The sequence below is a fragment of the Crinia signifera genome, chromosome 6, assembly GCF_055691185.1.
Source record: "Crinia signifera chromosome 6, ASM5569118v1, whole genome shotgun sequence".
NCBI lineage: Eukaryota > Metazoa > Chordata > Amphibia > Anura > Myobatrachidae > Crinia > Crinia signifera.
The window spans coordinates 268,314,065-268,338,046 of record NC_139222.1 but is presented as its reverse complement, the minus strand read 5'-3'; the positions used below and the strand labels follow the sequence as shown (position 1 = coordinate 268,338,046).

Genomic DNA, 23,982 nt, shown 5'->3' with positions numbered 1-23,982 from the left:
ACAGAACTAGATGTAAAATATATGTAACACTGTAACAGTTTAAATGACAGGCACTGATTTATTGCTACTGTGAGCTAATGCCTTCACAGAGCTAAATGTAAAATGTATACAAAGCTATAACACTTTAAAGTATGTAAATCATGTCAGTATGGGCTGATATACTCCCGACAATATATGGAAATATAGTCATATGACTGTATGGGTACACTTTCAAATATTAATAATGCTTTTGACAATAAGGTTCCTTATTAAATACATATAACATTGACAAATGCAGTTGTGAACTAAAGCGCTCATAGATCTAAGCATTCAATGACATATAACATTGACAAATGCAGTTGTGAACCAAAGCGCTCTTAGATCTAAGCATTCAATGTACAGTACTATATTAGTTAATTGGCGTGTATGCCGCGCTACAGTGATACAGAGTTACTGGTATAGACTGATAATAATGCTTTTGACAATAAGGTTCCTTATTAGATACATATAACATTGACAAATGCAGTTGTGAACTAAAGCGCTCATAGATCTAAGCATTCAATGTACAGTACTATATTAGTTGATTGGTGTGTATGCCGCGCTACAGTGATACAGAGTTACTGATATAGATTGATACACTCACAGATCTAAGTACATATACACATGCAGTACTATGACAAATTAAGTGCATTAGATAGCGAATATTTGTATGCTGCCGCTAAGGGCTGATAAACTCACGATACTGGACCGCAGGCGATCGTTTTGCACGTGGTGGGGGATCAATATGGTAAATCCAAGCCAGATGGAGACCGCTGTAGCAGTAGAAGAGGGCTGGTGTCTTAGATATAGACACCGGCAGTTGAGGCGTATAACGCCGTATTGTCCAGGCGCCGGAGTCCAGGCACTGTGACAGGATGCAAAACGCTTTATGTCCAGGCACCGGCAGTGGGAGCGTGTGTCACCGTTTGTGTCCAGGCGCCCGGGTCCCACAATTAGATACTGTGTATTCAGGCGGGAGCCGGCAGAGATGATCAGAATGTAGAAATGTGGACGCCGGGTCCCCTGACCAGCGCTGGATATCCTGTCTCAATGCAGTCGTGGGGAGCGGCAGTATAATTAACAGAGAGCCGCTGGTCTGCGCTTTCATGAGCTATCAGGGTTAGTAGGTGGGCATACAAAGGTGCTGGGTAGCAGGCAGGTGAGGCGGTAGGGGGTCCCGCTTGTGCACAGCGGGAACCAGTCAGTCCGAGACGTACGTTTCACCAGAGGCTTTCTCAATCGGAATGCAGGTGTGCCTGGCCACCCTTTACTTAAATGATAGCTGGCCAATCCTCAGTGGGGGCAGGTGAGGGATGGGAGGGGTTAGAGACATAGGGAAACACGGTTGCAAAGGTTTTAAGATACACCTGAAGCCAAATGATGATGTTATAAGTGGTAGAGAGTTTAAATAAAAATTAAAATTAAATATTTGATGCTAATCCACTGGATTTTTATTAATGCTAATGTAGATGAGAAGAATAATACAGAAAACTTAAGGATAATAATAATAAAAAAGATAAATATAAAATATAAGTATGAAAATATAGATAATAATAATACTAAGAAGAAATAAAAATAATAATAAAAAATATATATATATAAATATATAAGAATATAAAAATAATAATGGTAATGATGATAGAATAATAATAACTGTAGAGGAGAAGGAATAATGATAAGGAGAAAAATAGAGAGATGGAAAAATGTGAAGAATAATATATGTATGTGTGAGGTAGTGTATAAGGTGATAAAAGTGATAAGAAAAATATAAAGTGGAAAAAATGAAAAAAATGAAAAAATATATAGTGAGAAAAATTGTGAAAAATGAGATTGATGCAGGTTGTGTGTTGATGACATAAGTGGGCTGTGTCTTATGTGCTAACTATTGTGGGTAGTTGGGTGGATATTTGATAATATGTGAAAAAGGATTTGTAATGTAATGTGGAGAAGTGAAGAATGAGTGTAAGAAGCTTATGTTTAGAATGTGTTAGTGTAAGTGGTATAAGAAGTGTATATAATATGTGTGTAAATATGAGCAGGTGTGTGGGATTAGGAATAGATGTATGTGGTATTCTACATGATTTTTGGGTGTCGTATGTTCTAAATAAGATATATAGAATTCTAAAGGAAGAGATAGGTTAGTAATGGAGCAATAATGGAGCAGTAGGAGAATATGGAATAATATATATAGTGATGAAGTAGTCTAAAAAAGGGGGAATGCTGTTTTAGGTGTGAAATAGATCACCCAAAAGGACTCCATTGTTGGTAGTTCAATTGTGCCCAAGAATTCGCTTGTTGGTAAAGCAGCGAGCAGATATATATTGATGTATACCAAAGTGAATATATGCCTTGATAGGGGGGAAGCTGTTATTGGGGTTTGGAGTTATTCTCCCAAAAAGACTCCATAATTAATGAATTCATTTAGGCCCATCGGGGTCACTGAGTTCAGTTTAAATGTCCAGCTGCTTTCTTTCTTTAAGAGTTCCCTAGTGGCGTCCCCTCCTCTGATGCCTAGATGTAACTGTTCTAATCCGAAGGCCTTCAGATTTTTGGGTGATCCTCCATGATATTTATGAAAGTGACGAGCCACAGATGTCAGTTTTTTGAATTTGTTGAGGTCTGTGCTGGCATTGCGGATATTACCCACATGCTCCAACAATCTCTGTTTGAGGGAGCGTGTGGTCATGCCGACATATCTAAGGTTGCATTGACATTCGAGGCAGTAGACCAGATTTTTAGTTTCACAGTTAAAGTAATGAGAAATTTTGATCTGTTTATCAAATCTATCCGTCACATGAATCCTTTTGTCTAGGAACTCACAGGCTTTGCAATGGCCACAGGGATAGGTGCCGATTGCTTTAGGTGGTGCAGGTTTTTTGTGCTTTGAAAGATGGCTTTGAACTAGTTTATCTCGCAGATTGGGTGCTCTGCGCCAGCTGAAGTTCGGACGATCACCCAGTGCCTTCATTAGTGTGTCATCATTGAGGAGAATAGGCCAATGTTTCAAGAGAATTTTCTGGAGCTCCTGCCATTCATTACAAAAATTGCTAATGAAACGTATGGGTTGCTGAAGTTCCTTGGTCCGGTTTTGTGGGAAAATCAAGGTTTGTCTATCAAGTGTGCGAGCATGGTGTTTTGCATTCTTGATACATCTCTTGCTGTAACCTCGATTGAGCAGTCTGTTGGTCAGCTCTTGACTTTTGCTGTCATATGTTTGGGTGTCGGTACAGTTTCTGCGAAGTCGCAGAAATTCCCCTTTTGGCAAGTTCTTTATGGTTGGAGGAAAATGGGAGCTCTCATGATGAAGAAGACTATTAGTAGAGGTTTGTTTTCTGTACAACTTGGTCTTCAATGCTCCATCTTGTGCCTTGTACAGGGTGAGATCCAGGAAACTGGCTTCATGTTGGCTGTACTCATATGTGAGTTTGATATTAAGGTCGTTGGTATTGAGGATATCGATGAATGTTTTGAGTTCCTCCAGACCACCGTGCCAAAGCATGAGGATGTCATCAATATATCTATACCAACCTGTAATGAGGTCAGTATAGATATCATTGGCATCACAGAAGACACATTCCCTCTCCCATGATCCGAGGAACAGGTTGGCATACGTGGGCGCGCAAGCCGCGCCCATCGCTGTTCCTCGGATCTGCAGGAAGAAGGAGTCGTTGAATGTAAAATAGTTCTTACCAAGAACGAAGCCCAAAAGGTCAAGTAAAAAAGTGTGAAAGTCATTGTGACCCTCTGTCTCCAAAAAGGATTGTACAGCGTGTAGTCCGTCTTGATGCCGGATACTGGTGTACAGGGATTCGACATCCATGGTTACGATGTAATGTTCCGATGCTAGGAAAATTCCATCGATTTTGCGGAGTACATCAGCTGTATCTTGAAGATAAGATGGTAGGCTATAAACATGATGTCTTAAGTACTTGTCAATGAATTGGCTGGCAGGTTCTAGAAGACCACCAATGCCCGAAACTATAGGCCTCCCTGGAGGTTTGGTAAGGTGTTTATGTACCTTTGGCAAAAGGTAAAAGGTGGGTACTTTTGGGTGATGGATCTGTAAGAAAGAAATCTCTTTGTCAGTGATGGTGCCTGATTGTTTGTATTTGCTAAGGATCTTATTGTAGATTTCAAGGAAGTCGTTGGTGGGGTTGCTAAAAAGTTTTTTATAGCATGTTTTGTCTTGTAATTGTTTATTAGCCTCTCCGAGGTACATTTCCATGGGCCAGATGATGATGTTACCGCCCTTGTCGGAGGGCTTAAGGACAACATCCTCCCAACCGTTGATCTCCTGCAAAGCAGTCCTTTCTTCCTTGGTAAGATTATCCTTAGCTGTATGATGGTGCTGGTTTTTAGATTTCTCCAGGTTATCCATATCTCTACCCACCATGTCCATAAACACTTTGACATTTGGACTGATATTGTCCTGAGGCATAAAGCTAGATCTCTTTTTGCAAAGGTCCAGTCGTCTTGTTTCTGGTGGGCATGTGGTAGTGCTCCCTAGTGCCAGTTCCTGTAGGGCATCGATGGCCTCCAATTCTTCTGCTGACAAAGCCAGTTCCAAGGATTCTGTAATAGGTGTAACATTAGTATGACTGATGTCAGTCTTGCTGTTATACATTTTGTGTAACAAAAGTTTCCTTCCAAACATTTTTAAGTCCTTTTCCCATTGAAAACGGTTAAAGGAGTTAATGGGAGAGAAAGATAGCCCCTTGGCAAGAAGAGATTTATGAGCTTCATTTAGAGGGTGATCTGAGAGGTTGATTATTCTCAGGTTATCATCCGCAGAGTTCATGTGTGATGAAAGCGTGGTGACTGGCGTGATGGTGTTTCGGTTCTCCACTGACGTGGGTCTCTTCCTCTTCTTCTTGCTCCTCCTCGTTCGTTTGTTGGTTTTCTGTATCTGCCTCTGGTTGCTCCAGGGCCTATCTCTAAAAAAGACATAGCATTTCTAAAAGGTGTATTCTGCGTGTCTTCTACATCAGACAATTCAGCTTCTGAAGAACTATATTGTGAATTATAATTCTTCTCTCTAGGTCTGTCAGTGCGTCTCCATTTGAAAATTTGACCTGAGGCATAATCTCGTTTATACCCCCCCCCCATACAATTAACAGATTTCCGTCAGCTGTGGCAGCTCCGATCTCCCGGAAGCCGCGCTCCGGTCTCAGTAGCCGGAAGTGACGTCACGTACATGTCCCTCCGTCAGTTTCCTGGCTGTGGAACGCAAATTTTTCTTTCTTCCGGAACGCACCACCATTACTTATGACACAGTTCGTATTCAATCCATCATTGGTGGAGTCCAGTTTAGATGGTATATCACAAATAACGGGGCATGAGTCCAATCAGCTCACGGGGTGCAGTCCATATTTTGAGGATGTATAAAAAATATATACATAAAAAACATATCAGTTACAAGAATTCATTCTATTTATACAACACAATTCTAAAATATCGATATAATGTGCAACATTGATACATATAATAATTTAGTTAAAAGGTGAAATATATATGTTTAAAAGGAAGAAAAAAAAACATATATAAATCCATTATAAAGAGGAAAGTAGAAACATAGACTATTTTAGGATAAAAAAGGTGCATGGCTACAAAAACCACTTGAGCTCAAACTCACTGTTAAACAAGGTATGTAATTTGTATATCCATTCCATTTCAGTCCTTGCTAGTCTGGAAGCTATATTGTTGTAGCGCCAGCTAGGACTGATGGTCTGGATCCCCCAAAAAGTTTTAATACACCCGGGATTCGAGCCATGTACCTTTTTGAAGTGTGCAGACACCGTGTGATTTTCAAAACCTTTTTTGATGTTATATATATATGTTCCGCTAGGCGGGACATGGATGATAAAGCCAGGATGATTGGGTAAGTTAGGGCCCAAAACTGGTACCTTCTGAATAATAGGCCAGTTTTTCTTGCAAATATGTTTGACTTCTTTATGCTGACAATGGTATTTACTAATAAATGACCATTGAAGTCTATCATCTGCTTTTTTAGGTGGTTTAGTTCCAGATAGTAAGGAAGTTCTTTCAATAACATCAACTTTCCTTTGAGCTTCCTCTATCTGATCTACATTATAACCTTTTTCTAGGAACCTGGAGCTCATTTGGTCTATTTGTTCTTGATAAACAGATTGTTCTGTACAACTCCTTTTCACCCTCAAGAATTGGCTGTAGGGTATACCATTCAGCCAATTCTCGTGGTGCTGACTCGATTTTTCAACAAGACTATTGGAGTCAGTGGGTTTCCTATAGATTTTGGTATGTAGGAGGTTTTCTTTAATGTATAGGCTCAAATCCAGAAAGCATATTTGTTCTTTGCTTTTACAGAATGTTAGCTTTATATCACAGTTGTTAACATTAAGTTTTTCACAGAAGGAATTTAATTCATTGGTATCTCCGTCCCACAGGAACAGTATATCGTCGATAAATCGACGCCATAGCACCAGGCCTGCCCCCAGCTCCCCTCCATGCCATACGGTCTGCAGTTCCCAATATGACATAAAGAGGTTTGCATAGCTGGGGGCAAACCTGGTGCCCATAGCTGTTCCAACCCGCTGAATGTAGTAGCACCCGTTAAAGTAGAAATAATTATTCCTTAAGATGAACTTTATACTGTCCAAAATAAAGTTTTTCAAATCCTCTGAATGTGAGGTTTGATTGAGAAAATATTATACCGCCTCTATACCTTTTTCCTCTTTAATAATAGTATAAAGTGTAGAGACGTTGGCAAACAAGCGCAGAGGCACCCGGTAGCACGGCCGCAAACGCCTGGCCACAGACCACCCCCTCAGAGTTCAACCCTGTACCCTCACGGCACCAAAACTCATCCATAGCACCCGCGCAATACGCAGGTTATCAACCCCAAGGGCAACAGGGGTTCGAGCACAGTTTTAGGCAGGCGGCCACTAGCCATGGGGCTTATCCCTCAATGCCAACCCAGTGGCACTACCCCCAACTCGGACATTCTTGGCAAACAGCACCACCACAGCATCAAGGGACACAGCAAGCCAATGGGCACTCACGACAGGAAGAATCTACAACCATCAATTGCCCGCCCCAAGGTCAGCCAAGCAATATAATGGATAGCAACACCACGCCAGCAAGCTCAAGCACGATACCTACCGGCGAGCAAGGGGCAGTAGGCAACATCACGGCAACAAGTGCAAGACGGATACCAGAGGCAGTGGCGGCAAGCACTTCCCCGGAGAATGGTCAAGACAGCACAGGAGCGGCCGAGAGCAGTGGTGAGTCAAATGCAGGGTCATCAGACTCTGATTCCGATACAGGAGACATTGATAGTGAGGCAGAGGCAGCCAACCCAGGACAGGCCAAACTCTTTAAAATGCTTAGAAAGATGAGGAAGAGGGAAAAGGACAGCAGGAAGAAAAGTAAGAAAACCAAGGGCAAGGAGTCAGAGGAATGGGAATCTCTTACATGTGCATCCACAACCATTAACAGGGGGGTGCGTAGCGCAGTGTCAAAGGACATAAAAACTGGGAAGTACGTGGACATCTTCGCCATTACAAAGGAGACAAAGAAAGCATGTGAGCTGGCTGCTAACAAGGGGCCAGCGGCTGAGGCAGAATATAAAACGTACAACAGATGGCTAAGTGGGATGTACAAATTTGCAGCGTGTTATCTCAAGACCAGGCCGAAGGAGAACATGAATGTGCTGATATACGTGAACATGATACATGACATGGTGGAAAACAGCAAGGCAAACACATGGAGGGCTTACGACGAAGCCTTCCGCAGGAAGCACAGTGGCCGGAAGGTGCTTACATTAGGAGAGAAAGATGTAGAAATGTGGCTGGATGTGACAACCCAAGGAAGAGGAGCAGTCCAGCGAGCAGGGGAATGGGGCGGGGAGGCCTAGTTTTCAAGGGAAGGCAAGTGGCAAATGCTTTGCGTACAACCGCGCCCAGTGCACAAGAGGTCAGAATTGCAGGTTCATGCACGCATGCTCTCAATGTGGGAAGGAGCACCCAGCAAAAGAATGCAGTGGAAGGGCAGGCGGTTTCCCTGGAGAAAAGTCAGAAGGAGATCAGCGGTTTAAGTAAGGCCATTACCCCAGTGAAATTGGGAGGCATTTAAAAATGGCCAAGCGGATGCAAAGAACTTGTTAAGGCAGCGATGCCCAGGGAGGTATTCACAATACCCTACAGGAACAGAGGTCTCCAGTGGTCTGTTTTCTTTGCAGGAGGAAAATGGGGAATCCCGGAATGGGGTCCAAGGGTGAGATACGGTGGGGAAGCATTTCAGTTCATGTAGTTCATGTGATGGTTATCATGTAGGTTTTAGTTTGATAGGGCGAGGGAAGGTCACGGTGAGGTGGCGGGCTATGGTTCTAGGAACCTAGCGTTGGCGGAAGTACTGCGGGCCAGCCAAAGTTTGGCACCAGGAAACGGAGGCACCCCAGAAGAGGGGGTGCAAGATCCAAGGCCTGGCGTCGGAGGGGGCAATTGGGGGACCCCGGGCGGTTACAGGTTTCAGTTGCGAGAAGGGGTCCCCCCCCCCGGGCGGCTTGATTCAGTTACGTTGGAGGGCTGGTGGACCGCAGTGCTATCTTTGCCACCTAGGAGAGTAGGATGATAATTGTTATCTGATAAAATAAATGTGACCTCAATTCGCCAAAATAAATGACTCAGTTTGGTTATTCCAGGTAAAGGGGAAAAGGGAGGGGGGGAGGCTTTAAGGGTGGGGTTGCTTACTCTGTTTAAGGTAAATGGAATGGTGGGAGCATCAGACGCTCAGAGGTTTATTGTCCTTAAGACAGGAAGAACAGTGGATGACCCAGATCTGGAGCAGATGTAGCCTTCAGCTATGATCTCAGATTGAGCCAGTGGCGGATGCACAGCAAACTCTAAATTAATTCTACAGTTTGCAACAGCCAGCGTCAGTTTGTCACTGAACAGAACAAGCTGAACCCTCTCTTTCGATGCACCCCATAGGCCAGACAATGACATTCAGAGTGCTCTGCAGACACAGTGCACACGTCCTCCCTTCCGACAGTCAGACAATAGATGTGCTGTCAGCAAAATAGTTTACTTGTGACTAGATCAGCCAAACTGCAAGTCTGTAACCCGCAGCTGCTCTCTGCCCCATCAGTGCCTTTCCTGGCACATTATTTTCTAGGTTTCAGTAGAAATTCCATCTTATGCCCTTCCTGACCTGGCAATCTCCCCACCCAATGAGGGATCAACACGCAAACTCAATCATTTGCCAAGGACAAAGTGCGGCATGTATTGTACCCTAATCTATAAACAGATCATGGACAGACTGGTGCTTTTTCTACCATGCAGGGATATTTATCAGTAGTTACACAATCTTTTGACGTCAATCCTCAGCTTACCAAATGTCCCAGCATCCCTATAACCTAGGTCAGACAAGCAGAGCTGGCCCATCCATTACCTGCTAGAACCTGCCTGGGACCCAGTGGGAACTGGAGATTGTCAAATGAATAAACACGGGGAATACTGCAAACATTGATTGTGCATTCACACCATGTAACCACCATCAATGGCTAACTTGCAATGGGACTATGTAAAAACCGGACCGGACTAAACCCCGGACTGCCGGACAGGACATCAAAATCTGCAGTCCGGAGCTTGTAGGGTCCGGTCCGGGGGGTGTCCTGTCCAAGGGTGTCTTGTCCGGGGGGGTCCCTGTGATAGCTATCACCAAGGACATGGGGGAGGGGAGATTACAGCCTCCCCGGGTGGTCCGGACCATCCGGTTTTTGCTACATGCCCGGACCATACAGGGAGGCTTTATTCTACCCCCCTCCTCTACCTTGTGACAGGTGTGACAGGCAGCCCCCCCGGACAGGACACCCCCGGACAGCTACAAAATGCAGAGTTTGATGTCCGGTCCGGCGGTCCGGAGGTTTTGTGTTGGTCCGGTTTTCACCCATACCCACTTGCAATGGCGTTGCTGTTTCCCTGCCACAATTGGATGACCATCCCTCTTAGAGTATACATCACATAGGATCTGCCACATCGCTGGATCACCCACTAGCCAACCTAGGGACTAACGTGTACTAAAGGTCCCAAACATGAAGTATGTATGGGGAGGGCATGACATTAGCACAACACATCTCTGTAAGATTTTGGCACCAACTTGTTTGCCCAATAGTGCTCGAGGGCACCCAAGGACAAAGGCATTGAGTGGCAGTAATGGTATAAACCTCCACAGCACCTGCAGATACAGTATGCACCTCCCTATACAGGGATAGAGATATATAGATAGATATAGTACCTATGTATTATATAGCAGGCTTGTAAATGTCAGGACTGGCTGATGCCTAAGAGGCCACTGCAGAACTACATGTCCCAGCATACCCTGCCAGTGTAGCACGCTGGGACTTGCGGTCCCACAGCCTCTACACGCCCTCCTCGGCACACACTCACCTCCCACTCCCAGGTTGACCTTGGCTGGGTCGCTGTCCTCACGAAAGTCCGCGGTGAGCTTGAACACGGCCACCGGGGGCGCCATAGGGACGTCTTGGAAGATGGACGGGGCGGCCATGGCGGAGTATACTGCTATCAGACACCCGGCACTGAGATACACTGACTGCGGCCGTCACCTTCACCTTCACTGCTAAATACCGGGGGCGGAGACTCGGAGAGCCAATCAGTGCCCCGGAACAGGACAACACCTTTCCAGCATCACCGAACGTCATTACACTGACAGCGTGGGGAGGTGACCAATCACGCAGGCGGATATAAATTGATGGTGGATTTGCACGCTCTCATTGGGTAAACGGACAGAAGCGAGTGAGACAGAGGGTTCTATTGGACGTTTGACGTCGGCAGTGACATCTACCTAGCCCAGCCGGAGCTTGACTCTGACAGGCAGCAGCAGGGCAGCACAGCGTGAATGACGTCATTGCAGTGTAGCTTCCTGTTACACTGAGACGTCCTGTGGGTTGGCTGGCACGGTGGCGCGTGCCGTTAGTCAAGCGTCTGGACAGCCCAGGCTTGCTGTGCGTCGTAGGTTCGAGTCCCGGCCCCCGCGCTGGAGGCGCTGACAGTGATGCTCTGCTAGAAGTTAATAATGGACATGATTGTGTCCATTCACACCATCTAAACTTCTGGCCCCGGCTGTTGTGTCACCAGCTTGCCGTAAGGCGCGAGTCCCGGCTGTGTGGACTCGGCTGTGATGGCAGCTGTTGCTATAGGTGCGGGACCCGGCTGTGTGGACCGGCCATTAGCGGCAGCTTACAGCCGAGGAGCGTATGTACTGACAGTGATGCTGAGGCAGGGGGTGTAGCGCACTCATCTGCTGCCGGCAAGCCTGTATTTTGGTATCTGTTGAGTTGAGTTTATATAGACATGGGAAAAAAAGCAAGTCCAATATTTAAAGTATGGTGGTGCATGAGCCGTGGGTTAGGGTTTATTTTATTCCATATGTGTGTGGATATAAACACAAGTGAAGAGAAAGTAGAATGTCCCCTTCACTGGCGCTTGATAGGATAATATCTCCCTTTAGATAGAGGTACGATCCTCTTCGCCCAATTAAACGATAACAAAGGTATATGAATAAATACCGTACATCCCTCTTAGTATAACAAAGTTCCTCTTCTCCGCCTCTGTACATTCAATTTCTGTGCCACCAAATTGAGTCCCTCTTTTTCTTAAGTGGTCTGTGAGTGATGTGAACTTGCCCCAGAAAGAGATTCAGAAAATGGCAAAATAGTGTAAAACCATTTAATAAAACGACATGCAATACAGAAATGACACAGATAAAAAAGGAATAGGTGAGTGGTAGAATGGCCTGTTACCCGATGTGGTGGAGAACATGGATGAACAATCCAGTCCTCATAGATCGCAAAAAGAATGATGGTGATCCCAGGTTTCACCGTCAAACAACACCGCAGCAGGCACAGAGTCCACACAATCCAGACACGCTATCCAAGATGAAGTCCCAGCTCCAAGCGCTTTCGACCTCCACTGAGGTCTTTTTCAAGGAGAATGCTGGGAATCCCTAGGTTCCGGGTATAAATACAGAGCTCCTCCAATCAGATTCACATAACGTACACTCTCCTAAACCATTGAGAGCCGTATCCTCAGTCCAGTTGGATCCAACTCCGGATATCAGAAACTACCTACCGGATATTATGTCACACGCCGGGCCGCGTGCTCAGCATACTTGACCGGAAGTGTAGTATCGCGGACCGGAAGTCGCGGCTGGTGCCGCATGCTTCCGTACATGCGGCCTCTCTGAACTCATCCCCTACCCCTCTGGACTGAGGATACGGCTCTCAATGGTTTAGGGGAGTGTACATTATTCTGTTATGTGAATCTGATTGGAGGAGCTCTGTATTTATACCCGGAACCTAGGGATTCCCAGCATTCTCCTTGAAAAAGACCTCAGTGGAGGTCGAAAGCGCTTGGAACTGGGACTTCATCTTGGATAGCGTGTCTGGATTGTGTGGACTCTGTGCCTGCTGCGGTGTTGTTTGACGGTGAAACCCGGGATCACCATCATCCTTTTTGCGACCTATAAGGACTGGATTGTTCATCCATGTTCTCCACCACATCGGGTAACAGGCACAGAAATTGAATGTACAGAGGCGGAGAAGAGGAACTTTGTTATACTAAGAGGGATGTACGGTATTTATTCATATACCTTTGTTATCGTTTAATTGGGAGAAGAGGATCGTACCTCGATCTAAAGGAAGGTATTATCCTATCAAGCGCCAGTGGAGGGGACATTCTACTTTCTCTTCTATGCCAATTTCATGGTGTTAGGGTCACTATTCTCCAGTGTGGACCCACCATAGGCTGCTTCAGCGCACACGCCCAGTGACTTTGTTTTTGTATTCATTCTAAACACAAGTGAGACTGGCTTGTCTTGGATGATAATAATAGTGAAAAAAATAAATAAAAGAAAAAAATCAAAAAGACAATCCAGAGGGAGATCCCCTCACTTATGTATTTATCCACACACATTTGGAATAAAATAAACACACATAAAAATAATTAAAAAATACATACAACCCTAATATGTCCTATATCGGGCTTGAACCCAAGGCTCGTACCATATTAGACCCTTTCATTCACGACCGACCCATCTCTAATACCCCTTTTACACCAAAATCCCTGGTCGGACCCTGGTCTTTGAACACGGGAGTTTCCAGGGTTGGACCCAGCTTCATACCCCTTTCAGACAGAAAAGTCTGAAAATCCAGGCAAATATACGGAATTTCAAATGGTGTGTCATTTTTCTGGGAGCAGCCTGACCCCCTTCACACAGAAGAACAAATTACCGGGTTGAAAATTTCTACCCGTTAATTTGCTGAATAACACAAGTATTTCTTCTGTGTGAAAGGGTCAACATGGGTCCTAAATCCTGTGTCCTCAACCCTGGTCAATTCCAGGGTCAGAGACACGGGATTTATGACACGGGTGTGCCCTTTCACACAGAAAAAGGACCCGTGTATCTAACGAAATTCACGGGTGGAACTGCTTCACCCGGGTATTTCATTTTCTGTGTGAAAGGGGTATAAGTGAGCTTGCCTCCCCCTGCTGACTCTGGAGCCTCCAGGGAAACTGATCACCTGCTGGAAATCCCCACCGCTGCATCTTAGTCACCTAAAAACCCTGGTGGTCTAGCGGGGGAGCGAGCAACCCGCACCGGAGCTGGTGGCCGTGATCTGCAGCCGCTTACCTTCGTCCGGCCGCGGCTGTGGGTCCCTGCTGGAGAGGATCCCGGCTGAGGTCATTCACCCAGTGGTGATGCTGCAGGCAGGAGTATTGGGGAAGCAGTGAAAATGCAGAACCCACCCAGGACACCCACCGCTGCAAACCCAAAGTAAAATAAAGAAAAAAGGCTAAAGAAAATAAGGCATCCCATATATATTATATATATATTTATATATATATATAAAAAAAAAGTGCTGCTCCTGCTGAACCAAATGTAAAAATTGTCTGGCGGAGGCAGGGTATAGGAGGAGGAGGAGCTTGGGTTGGCCAGAGGCAAAACTTTTAACCCATTTGGTGCCAGGTTCAGATCCAACCTATACCAAGCATCAAGTCCTGTGTTTCCTATAGAGAATTTCTCCTGTGATATAGTGGCCGGTCCTTAATCCAATCCCGGCTATAGCCACGCAGCACGAACTATGATTATAACGTGTATTAGCTAATACTTATTATAGCATTACCCCACCACGTCAGGAGGTGGATTTTCTAGAGAAAAGTTATAGTCCGTTTTGGCCAAATCACTGCATAGATTGGTACGTAGTGTTATTTTGGGACAGAAAAGTTATTGATTGATCCAATAATCAGACCTACTGTATTTGGTCACCAGTTTTAAGAGCAAGTTTGTATCCTGAAACTGACGTCACACTAATGTACAGGTTCTCAAAGTCATGTTTTGCAGGTCTCTTCGCAGAATCACAAGTGAAATCATTAGCTCCACCTCCATTTTAAAATGTGTCAGTGAGTAATGAATGCGCCAGTGCACCTGCCGGTTGACGCTGCATTAATACACGCACCTAAGAAATGTGCGATCCAATCAGAAATGCCAACTCCCAGTATACGGGAGATAGCAAACTGGGATAAGTGTATAAAAAAGCAGAACCCATCCTGGACCCCAACAAAGTGACAACAGGACCATGTGGGCCCTGAGAGTACCTGAGGTTATTAAATGGTGTTGAATTATTTTTGCACTCTATGACGTTTTTTTTTTCCCCCGGTAGCGCTCCCCACTGGGCAGGTTTTTTTTTTCTTAGAGCGCGCACTGAAAACCCCCCACCTCTGAATGTCCCTGTGCCGAGCAGCGCCGCTGAGCATTATATCATACATGGTTCTGGACAGGAAGAAATGTCACTGTGTGGTGCACCTATAGAAGGCCCATTTTTTTCTCTTAAATGAGCACTATATCAGCCACTTCCCGGCCCTACCCCCGGCTGTGTGCAGCATGACCTTACAAGGTCATGCCATACACCGCCAGGGGGAGGAGCCAGTACTGGGCAGCCAGAGCCGGGCCACGGCTGAAGCAGAGCTCAGCGCTCAGCACACTGATGTCTTGTGTTGGCAGGTATGATAAATAATCGTCAGGGAGGTGTAACCCGCTGCCATAGCTGACACAATACTAAGAAAACCACCGCACAGAGGAAATTCTATGCCAGCTGATCGAGTTCCTGCACTGCAAATATACAGTTCCCTGACTATCAGGTGTGATATATTACAGTCGGTGACTACCTGCTTCTCCAGGTGTCTGCGTGTGTCGTCTATTCTCTGTCAGCTTCCTGTTCAGTGCTGGCTTTGTCAGGGCCGGTGGAAGGCACCGCAGTGCCTCAGGCGGGGGGGGGGGGTGGGTGTCCTGGCGCTCACCCGATCCATCAAGGGGGGTCTGATGCAGCCGTGAGGTGTTGCGGTGCGGGTCGGTGCTTTGCATGGGGGGGGTGATGTGGTGGCCCGCTCCACCGGGGGTGTGTGTGTGTGCTGTGGCGCGGGGTGCCACATTGCCGGAGTGGGGGTCGGGGTGGTAATGCCGGGTGCCAAGTCGTTCCAAGGGGGGGTAGGTGGTTTGCAGCTCCATACAGGGGGGGGACTCTTGCTCCTAATTTCCGCCCTCCAGTGGCCGCTTTCATCACTTCTTCTCTCAGAAAGCTCAAACTATATGGATTCTTCTATTCAGTAACCTTTCATTCAGACACTTCCGCGGGCCACAAAAAAGAAAAAAAGTCTAATAATAATTGCAGCTGCCCAACAGCAATCTCATACACACACACACACACACACACACACACACTCACTCTCTTAGGGGGTTATTCTGGTTCATTTGCTCGGATGCAAATTCGCATCCTTGTGAGACAACCTAACCCCGCCATGTGAATGGTGGTACGCTGGCCCGCCATTTGCAAGACTCACTATGGCGCATAAGTTCGCACTGGCTGCGTATGGATGTTTTACATAAACATCCATTTGCAGCCTGCGGGGTAACACCCACATCATGCGATGGTCAGCCACCTTGGAATGATGTGGAATGTGCACGCCTATGCTCTGAGCAACCTTACATATGCGTACACCTTCTGAAGGAATCACCATCCAGTGATGTCAGATGCCCGTACCCGCGTCACAGTCTCATTAGCATGACAATGGCCAGCGTTCTCATGGGAATGCCAATTAAATGCTCGCCATTCCCATATGCTAATGGACTGCCTGCCACCCCACGCCTCTCTCCGCCCCCCGCACGCTGTCCTGGGTGAGTGCACCCAGCGAACAGACCGTACGCAGTGCAAACGAAGGGTATAAAGCTAACGGTCCTGAATAAGGTCCTTAATATCCGGGCACCTCCTCCTATTGGGTCAAATGTATTAAACCTTAACAAGTAATAAAGTGGAGCGTGATAGTTATAAAGTACCAGCCAGTCAGCTCCCAACTGTCATTTTTTGAACCAAGCCTGTAACAAGGCACTTAGGAACTGATCATATTGTTGTGGGGGGGGGACACCAAAAATATCCTTGCTGCAAGGGTGTGGCCTTGTGGGAAAAGACTACCTTGCACCCCAGTTTATCATCCTGCACCCCCAAATATTAGCCAGCATGCAGAATACAATCCTTGTGCCATTTACACATTATGCCACACACCGTGATGCCCATTACACATTATGCCACATACCGTAATTCCAGTTGCACTATATTATGCGGCACACAGCAATAGCTCTTACATCATATTATACCCCCACAGTTATGCCCCACACAGTAATGCCAGTGGTACCATATTATGCCCCACACAGTAATAATGCCCCTTACAAATTATGCCACACTGCCTGCTCTTCATATTTGCCTACTCTGCCAGAATGGCTGAGTGGTGTTGTCAGACTCCCAGGAGAGTGAGCAAGTTCCCTGGCCAACACCACCTGTGTGTAGCCCTAACTCCCAACAGGGGCAAACAATCCCCCACAAGGGTGAATTGCATCATTGTGACCCTCCCCCTATACCACAATGCCTGTAATCTGTTTGAATTGTGGAGCATGAGTGGGTTAGCAGTGACGTGATTGTGCAGACATTCCCCCACTCCACCCCTCACCTGCATCATTCCCCTACTTTTTTATTTCTTCTGTTTCTATCAGTGATGGAGCCTCTCATTGGTTACATGAAAATTATTGTGAGGTTACTGAGTGCACCCTTCCATATTTGAGTGTAAACTCATTTATAACTATGCACAAGTGCAGTCCCACGGTGGAGACAATGCTCTGTGATGCTATGTGCACGAATAAACATGTTTATACAGTATGGTGTAGCTGTCATTCCAAACATTGTCTAATGCCATTTATTGACTCCACATCTGCCTCATGCAGTGAATTGAATATAAAAGTACTAAATTCACACACCTTGGCCCTTATTCTGGTTCAATTGCAAAGGCAAATTTCTTACAACAATTTTGTGTATATCCACTGGCGAGTTTACATATACATAACACTTACACAATGTGCTAAGGTATATTCGTTAGAGTCTCTGTGATCTAAAAGAAACTCAAAGGAAAAAAGACCATAGTGCAATATTGTCTGAAACAAGATGCTGGTTTGAGGTTGTATTCAATGCACTCACATTTCAGATAGATATTGTAGGCATATTGTAGGCATATCAAAAGGTCTTTTCCATCCTCTCCAATCTGTCACATGAAATGTCCCTGTGGACTTGATTAGAGGTATATATAGTGCAGAGACGTTTTTTCAAAAGTACAAATTAACACTTTATTAGATACACTCACATGTTGTAGATAAAATCAAGCAGAAAAAAACCCTCAGGGTGACAGGATCCCGGAACTGTGCCCTGGAACATGCAGGTCCTTCAAGCAACCGACCAGCGGTGGATGTTGGATAATGCAGCCCCTCTCTTGTGGCCTCAGGAACAGGATCCGTTCGGTGGTGTTCCCTCAGCTTAAGCGCGCTTTCGGGCTAGTGTGCTCTTCCTCAGAAGCGTAGTGGACACCATCGGACGGGGCCTTCTTATACCCCCCCCATACAATTAACAGATTTCCGTCAGCTGTGGCAGCTCCGATCTCCCGGAAGCCGCGCTCCGGTCTCAGTAGCCGGAAGTGACGTCACGGGCGTCACGTACATGTCCCTCCGTCAGTTTCCTGGCTGTGGAACGCAAATTTTTCTTTCTTCCGGAACGCACCACCATTACTTATGACACAGTTCGTATTCAATCCATCATTGGTGGAGTCCAGTTTAGATGGTATATCACAAATAACGGGGCATGAGTCCAATCAGCTCACGGGGTGCAGTCCATATTTTGAGGATGTATAAAAAATATATACATAAAAAAACGTATCAGTTACACATATAAAAGAATTCATTCTATTTATACAACACAATTCTAAAATATCGATATAATGTGCAACATTGATACATATAATAATTTAGTTAAAAGGTGAAATATATATGTTTAAGAGGAAGAAAAAACATATATAAATCCATTATAAAGAGGAAAGTAGAAACATAGACTATTTTAGGATAAAAAGGTGCATGGCTACAAAAACCACTTGAGCTCAAACTCACTGTTTAAGCCCAGTGGCACTAAGGTATGTAATTTGTATATCCATTCCATTTCAGTCCTTGCTAGTCTGGAAGCTATATTGTTGTAGCGCCAGCTAGGACTGATGGTCTGGATCCCCCAAAAAGTTTTAATACACCCGGGATTCGAGCCATGTACCTTTTTGAAGTGTGCAGACACTGTGATTTTCAAAACCTTTTTTGATGTTATATATATGTTCCGCTAGGCGGACTTTCAAACATCTCGTGGTCTTGCCTACATATACTAATCCACAATTGCATTCTAAGGCATATACCAGATTTCTTGTATTGCAGGTGATGAAGTCTCTTATAGGATATTTTTGGCCTTTCACTGTAAATTCTTTTATCTTACTTGTGCCTTTTGTATTTCGACACATCAAACAAAGGCCGCAGCGGTGGAAGCCTTGGCTTCTTTCACTGCTCCTTTTTGGTACTTCCATTGCGCTTTTTACTATGGTATCCTTAATCGTTTTGGATCGCCGATAGATAAAGCCAGGATGATTGGGTAAGTTAGGGCCCAAAACTGGGTCCTTCTGAAGAATAGGCCAGTTTTTCTTGAAAATATGTTCGACTTCTTTATGCTGACAATGGTATTTACTAATAAATGACCATTGAAGTCTATCATCTGCTTTTTTAGGTGGTTTAGTTCCAGATAGTAAGGAAGTTCTTTCAATATCAACTTTCCTTTGAGCTTCCTCTATCTGATCTACATTATAACCTTTTTCTAGGAACCTGGAGCTCATTTGGTCTATTTGTTCTTGATAAACAGATTGTTCTGTACAACTCCTTTTCACCCTCAAGAATTGGCTGTAGGGTATACCATTCAGCCAATTCTCGTGGTGCTGACTCGATTTTTCAATAAGACTATTGGAGTCAGTGGGTTTCCTATAGATTTTGGTATGTAGGAGGTTTTCTTTAATGCATAGGCTCAAATCCAGAAAGCATATTTGTTCTTTGCTTTTACAGAATGTTAGCTTTATATCACAGTTGTTAACATTAAGTTTTTCACAGAAGGAATTTAATTCATTGGGATCTCCGTCCCACAGGAACAGTATATCGTCGATAAATCGACGCCATAGCACCAGGCCTGCCCCCAGCTCCCCTCCATGCCATACGGTCTGCAGTTCCCAATATGACATGAAGAGGTTTGCATAGCTGGGGGTTAACCTGGTGCCCATAGCTGTTCCAACCCGCTGAATGTAGTAGCACCCGTTAAAGTAGAAATAATTATTCCTTAAGATGAACTTTATACTGTCCAAAATAAAGTTTTTCAAATCCTCTGAATGTGAGGTTTGATTGAGAAAATATTATACCGCCTCTATACCTTTTTCCTCTTTAATAATAGTATAAAGTGTAGAGACGTTGGCAAACAAGCGCAGAGGCACCCGGTAGCACGGCCGCAAACGCCTGGCCACAGACCACCCCCTCAGAGTTCAACCCTGTACCCTCACGGCACCAAAACTCATCCATAGCACCCAAGCAATACGCAGGGTATCAACCCCAAGGGCAACAGGGGTTCGAGCACAGTTTTAGGCAGGCGGCCACTAGCCATGGGGCTTATCCCTCAATGCCAACCCAGTGGCACTACCCCCAACTCGGACATTCTTGGCAAACAGCACCACCACCTTCACAGCATCAAGGGACACAGCAAGCCAATGGGCACTCACGACAGGAAGAATCTACAACCATCAATTGCCCGCCCCAAGGTCAGCCAAGCAATATAATGGATAGCAACACCACGCCAGCAAGCTCAAGCACGATACCTACCGGCGAGCAAGGGGCAGTAGGCAACATCACGGCAAAAAGTGCAAGACGGATACCAGAGGCAGTGGCGGCAAGCACTTCCCCGGAGAATGGTCAAGACAGCACAGGAGCGGCCGAGAGCAGTGGTGAGTCAAATGCAGGGTCATCAGACTCTGATTCCGATACAGGAGACATTGATAGTGAGGCAGAGGCAGCCAACCCAGGACAGGCCAAACTCTTTAAAATGCTTAGAAAGATGAGGAAGAGGGAAAAGGACAGCAGGAAGAAAAGTAAGAAAACCAAGGGCAAGGAGTCAGAGGAATGGGAATCTCTTACATGCGCATCCACAACCATTGACAGGGGGGTGCGTAGCGCAGTGTCAAAGGACATAAAAACTGGGAAGTACGTGGACATCTTCGCCATTACAAAGGAGACAAAGAAAGCATGTGAGCTGGCAGCTAACAAGGGGCCAGCGGCTGAGGCAGAATATAAAACGTACAACAGATGGCTAAGTGGGATGTACAAATTTGCAGCGTGTTATCTCAAGACCAGGCCGAAGGAGAACATGAATGTGCTGATGAACATGATACATGATATGGTGGAAAACAGCAAGGCAAACACATGGAGGGCTTACGACGAAGCCTTCCGCAGGAAGCACAGTGGCCGGAAGGTGCTTACATTAGGAGAGAAAGATGTAGAAATGTGGCTGGATGTGACACAACCCAAGGAAGAGGAGCAGTCCAGCGAGCAGGGGAATGTGGCGGGGAGGCCTAGTTTTCAAGGGAAGGCAAGTGGCAAATGCTTTGCGTACAACCGCGCCCAGTGCACAAGAGGTCAGAATTGCAGGTTCATGCACGCATGCTCTCAATGTGGGAAGGAGCACCCAGCAAAAGAATGCAGTGGAAGGGCCTGCCCTTCCCTGGAGAAAAGTCAGAAGGAGATCAGCGGTTTAAGTAAGGCCATTACCCCAGTGAAATTGGGAGGCATTTAAAAATGGCCAAGCGGATGCAAAGAACTTGTTAAGGCAGCGATGCCCAGGGAGGTATTCACAATACCCTACAGGAACAGGGGTCTCCAGTGGTCTGTTTTCTTTGCAGGAGGAAAATGGGGAATCCCGGAACGGGGTCCAAGGGTGAGATACGGTGGGAAAGCATTTCAGTTCATGTAGTTCATGTGATGGTTATCATGTAGGTTTTAGTTTGATAGGGCGAGGGAAGGTCACGGTGAGGTGGCGGGCTATGGTTCTAGGAACCTAGCGTTGGCGGAAGTACTGCGGGCCAGCCAAAGTTTGGCACCAGGAAACGGAGGCACCCCAGAAGAGGGGGTGCAAGATCCAAGGCCTGGCGTCGGAGGGGGCAATTGGGGGACCCCGGGCGGTTACAGGTTTCAGTTGCGAGAAGGGGTCCCCCCCCCGGGCGGCTTGATTCAGTTACGTTGGAGGGCTGGTGGACCGCAGTGCTATCTTTGCCACCTAAGAGAGTAGGATGATAATTGTTATCTGATAAAATAAATGTGACCTCAATTCGCCAAAATAAATGACTCAGTTTGGTTATTCCAGGTAAAGGGGAAAAGGGAGGGGGGGAGGCTTTAAGGGTGGGGAAGCTTACTCTGTTTAAGGTAAATGGAATGGCGGGAGCATCAGACGCTCAGAGGTTTATGGTCCTTAGACAGGAAGAACAGTGGATGACCCAGATCTGGAGCAGATGTAGCCTTCAGCTATGATCTCAGATTGAGCCAGTGGCGGATGCACAGCAAACTCTAAATTAATTCTACAGTTTGCAACAGCCAGCGTCAGTTTGTCACTGAACAGAACAAGCTGAACCCTCTCTTTCGATGCACCCCATAGGCCAGACAATGACATTCAGAGTGCTCTGCAGACACAGTGCACACGTCCTCCCTTCCGACAGTCAGACAATAGATGTGCTGTCAGCAAAATAGTTTACTTGTGACTAGATCAGCCAAACTGCAAGCCTGTAACCCGCAGCTGCTCTCTGCCCCATCAGTGCCTTTCCTGGCACATTATTTTCTAGGTTTCAGTAGAAATTCCATCTTATGCCCTTCCTGACCTGGCAATCTCCCCACCCAATGAGGGATCAACACGCAAACTCAATCATTTGCCAAGGACAAAGTGCGGCATGTATTGTACCCTAATCTATAAACAGATCATGGACAGACTGGTGCTTTTTCTACCATGCAGGGATATATATCAGTAGTTACACAATCTTTTGACGTCAATCCTCAGCTTACCAAATGTCCCAGCATCCCTATTACCTAGGTCAGACAAGCAGAGCTGGCCCATCCATTACCTGCTAGAACCTGCCTGGGACCCAGTGGGAACTGGAGATTGTCAAATGAATAAACACGGGGAATACTGCAAACATTGATTGTGCATTCACACCATGTAACCACCATCAATGGCTAACTTGCAATGGGACTATGTAAAAACCGGACCGGACTAAACCCCGGACTGCCGGACAGGACATCAAAATCTGCAGTCCGGAGCTTGTAGGGTCCGGTCCGGGGGGTGTCCTGTCCAGGGGTGTCTTGTCCGGGGGGGTCCCTGTGATAGCTATCACCAGGGACATGGGGGAGGGGAAATTACAGCCTCCCCGGGTGGTCCGGACCATCCGGTTTTTGCTACATGCCCGGACCATACAGGGAGGCTTTATTCTACCCCCCTCCTCTACCTGGTGACAGGTGTGACAGGCAGCCCCCCCGGACAGGACACCCCCGGACAGGACACCCCCCGGACCGGAGGCTACAAGCTACAAAATGCAGAGTTTGATGTCCGGTCCGGCGGTTTTGTGTTTGTCCGGTTTTCACCCATACCCACTTGCAATGGCGTTGCTGTTTCCCTGCCACAATTGGATGACCATCCCTCTTAGAGTATACATCACATAGGATCTGCCACATCGCTGGATCACCCACTAGCCAACCTAGGGACTAACGTGTACTAAAGGTCCCAAACATGAAGTATGTACGGGGAGGGCATGACATTAGCACAACACATCTCTGCAAGATTTTGGCACCAACTTGTTTGCCCAATAGTGCTCGAGGGCACCCAAGGACAAAGGCATTGAGTGGAAGTAAGGGTATAAACCTCCACAGCACCTGCAGATACAGTATGCACCTCCCTATACAGGGATAGATATATATAGATAGATATAGTACCTATGTATTATATAGCAGGCTTGTAAATGTCAGGACTGGCTGATGCCTAAGAGGCCACTGCAGAGACTATAAAAGTAGTGCCTCCCCCAACTGCTGCAGAACTACATGTCCCAGCATACCCTGCCAGTGTAGCACGCTGGGACTTGCGGTCCCACAGCCTCTACAAGCCCTCCTCGGCACACACTCACCTCCCACTCCCAGGTTGACCTTGGCTGGGTCGCTGTCCTCACGAAAGTCCGCGGTGAGCTTGAACACGGCCACCGGGGGCGCCATAGGGACGTCTTGGAAGATGGACGGGGCGGCCATGGCGGAGTATACTGCTATCAGACACCCGGCACTGAGATACACTGACTGCGGCCGTCACCTTCACCTTCACTGCTAAATACCGGGGGCGGAGACTCGGAGAGCCAATCAGTGCCCCGGAACAGGACAACACCTTTCCAGCATCACCGAACGTCATTACACTGACAGCGTGGGGAGGTGACCAATCACGCAGGCGGATAT

At 46.3% G+C, this 23,982-nt stretch overlaps 1 protein-coding gene across 1 annotated transcript; it reads right to left on the bottom strand.

Moving 5' to 3' along the window:
- Positions 1-1,651: 1,651 nt before the first annotated feature.
- Positions 1,652-18,866, bottom strand: LOC146009314 (uncharacterized). The gene is made up of 2 exons (XM_083149560.1): positions 18,740-18,866; positions 1,652-5,830 (listed from the first exon to the last, which is right to left on the bottom strand). Exon 2 carries the CDS (start codon positions 4,814-4,816, stop codon positions 2,402-2,404), a length of 2,415 nt encoding a protein of 804 aa, XP_083005686.1. The 5' UTR covers positions 4,817-5,830; positions 18,740-18,866; the 3' UTR covers positions 1,652-2,401.
- Between the last annotated feature and the right edge of the window lie 5,116 nt (positions 18,867-23,982).

Coding starts and splice junctions, on each gene's coding strand:
- LOC146009314 (XM_083149560.1), bottom strand. CDS start 4,816: ATGAACTCTGCGGATGATAACCTGAGAATAATCAACCTCTCAGATCAC.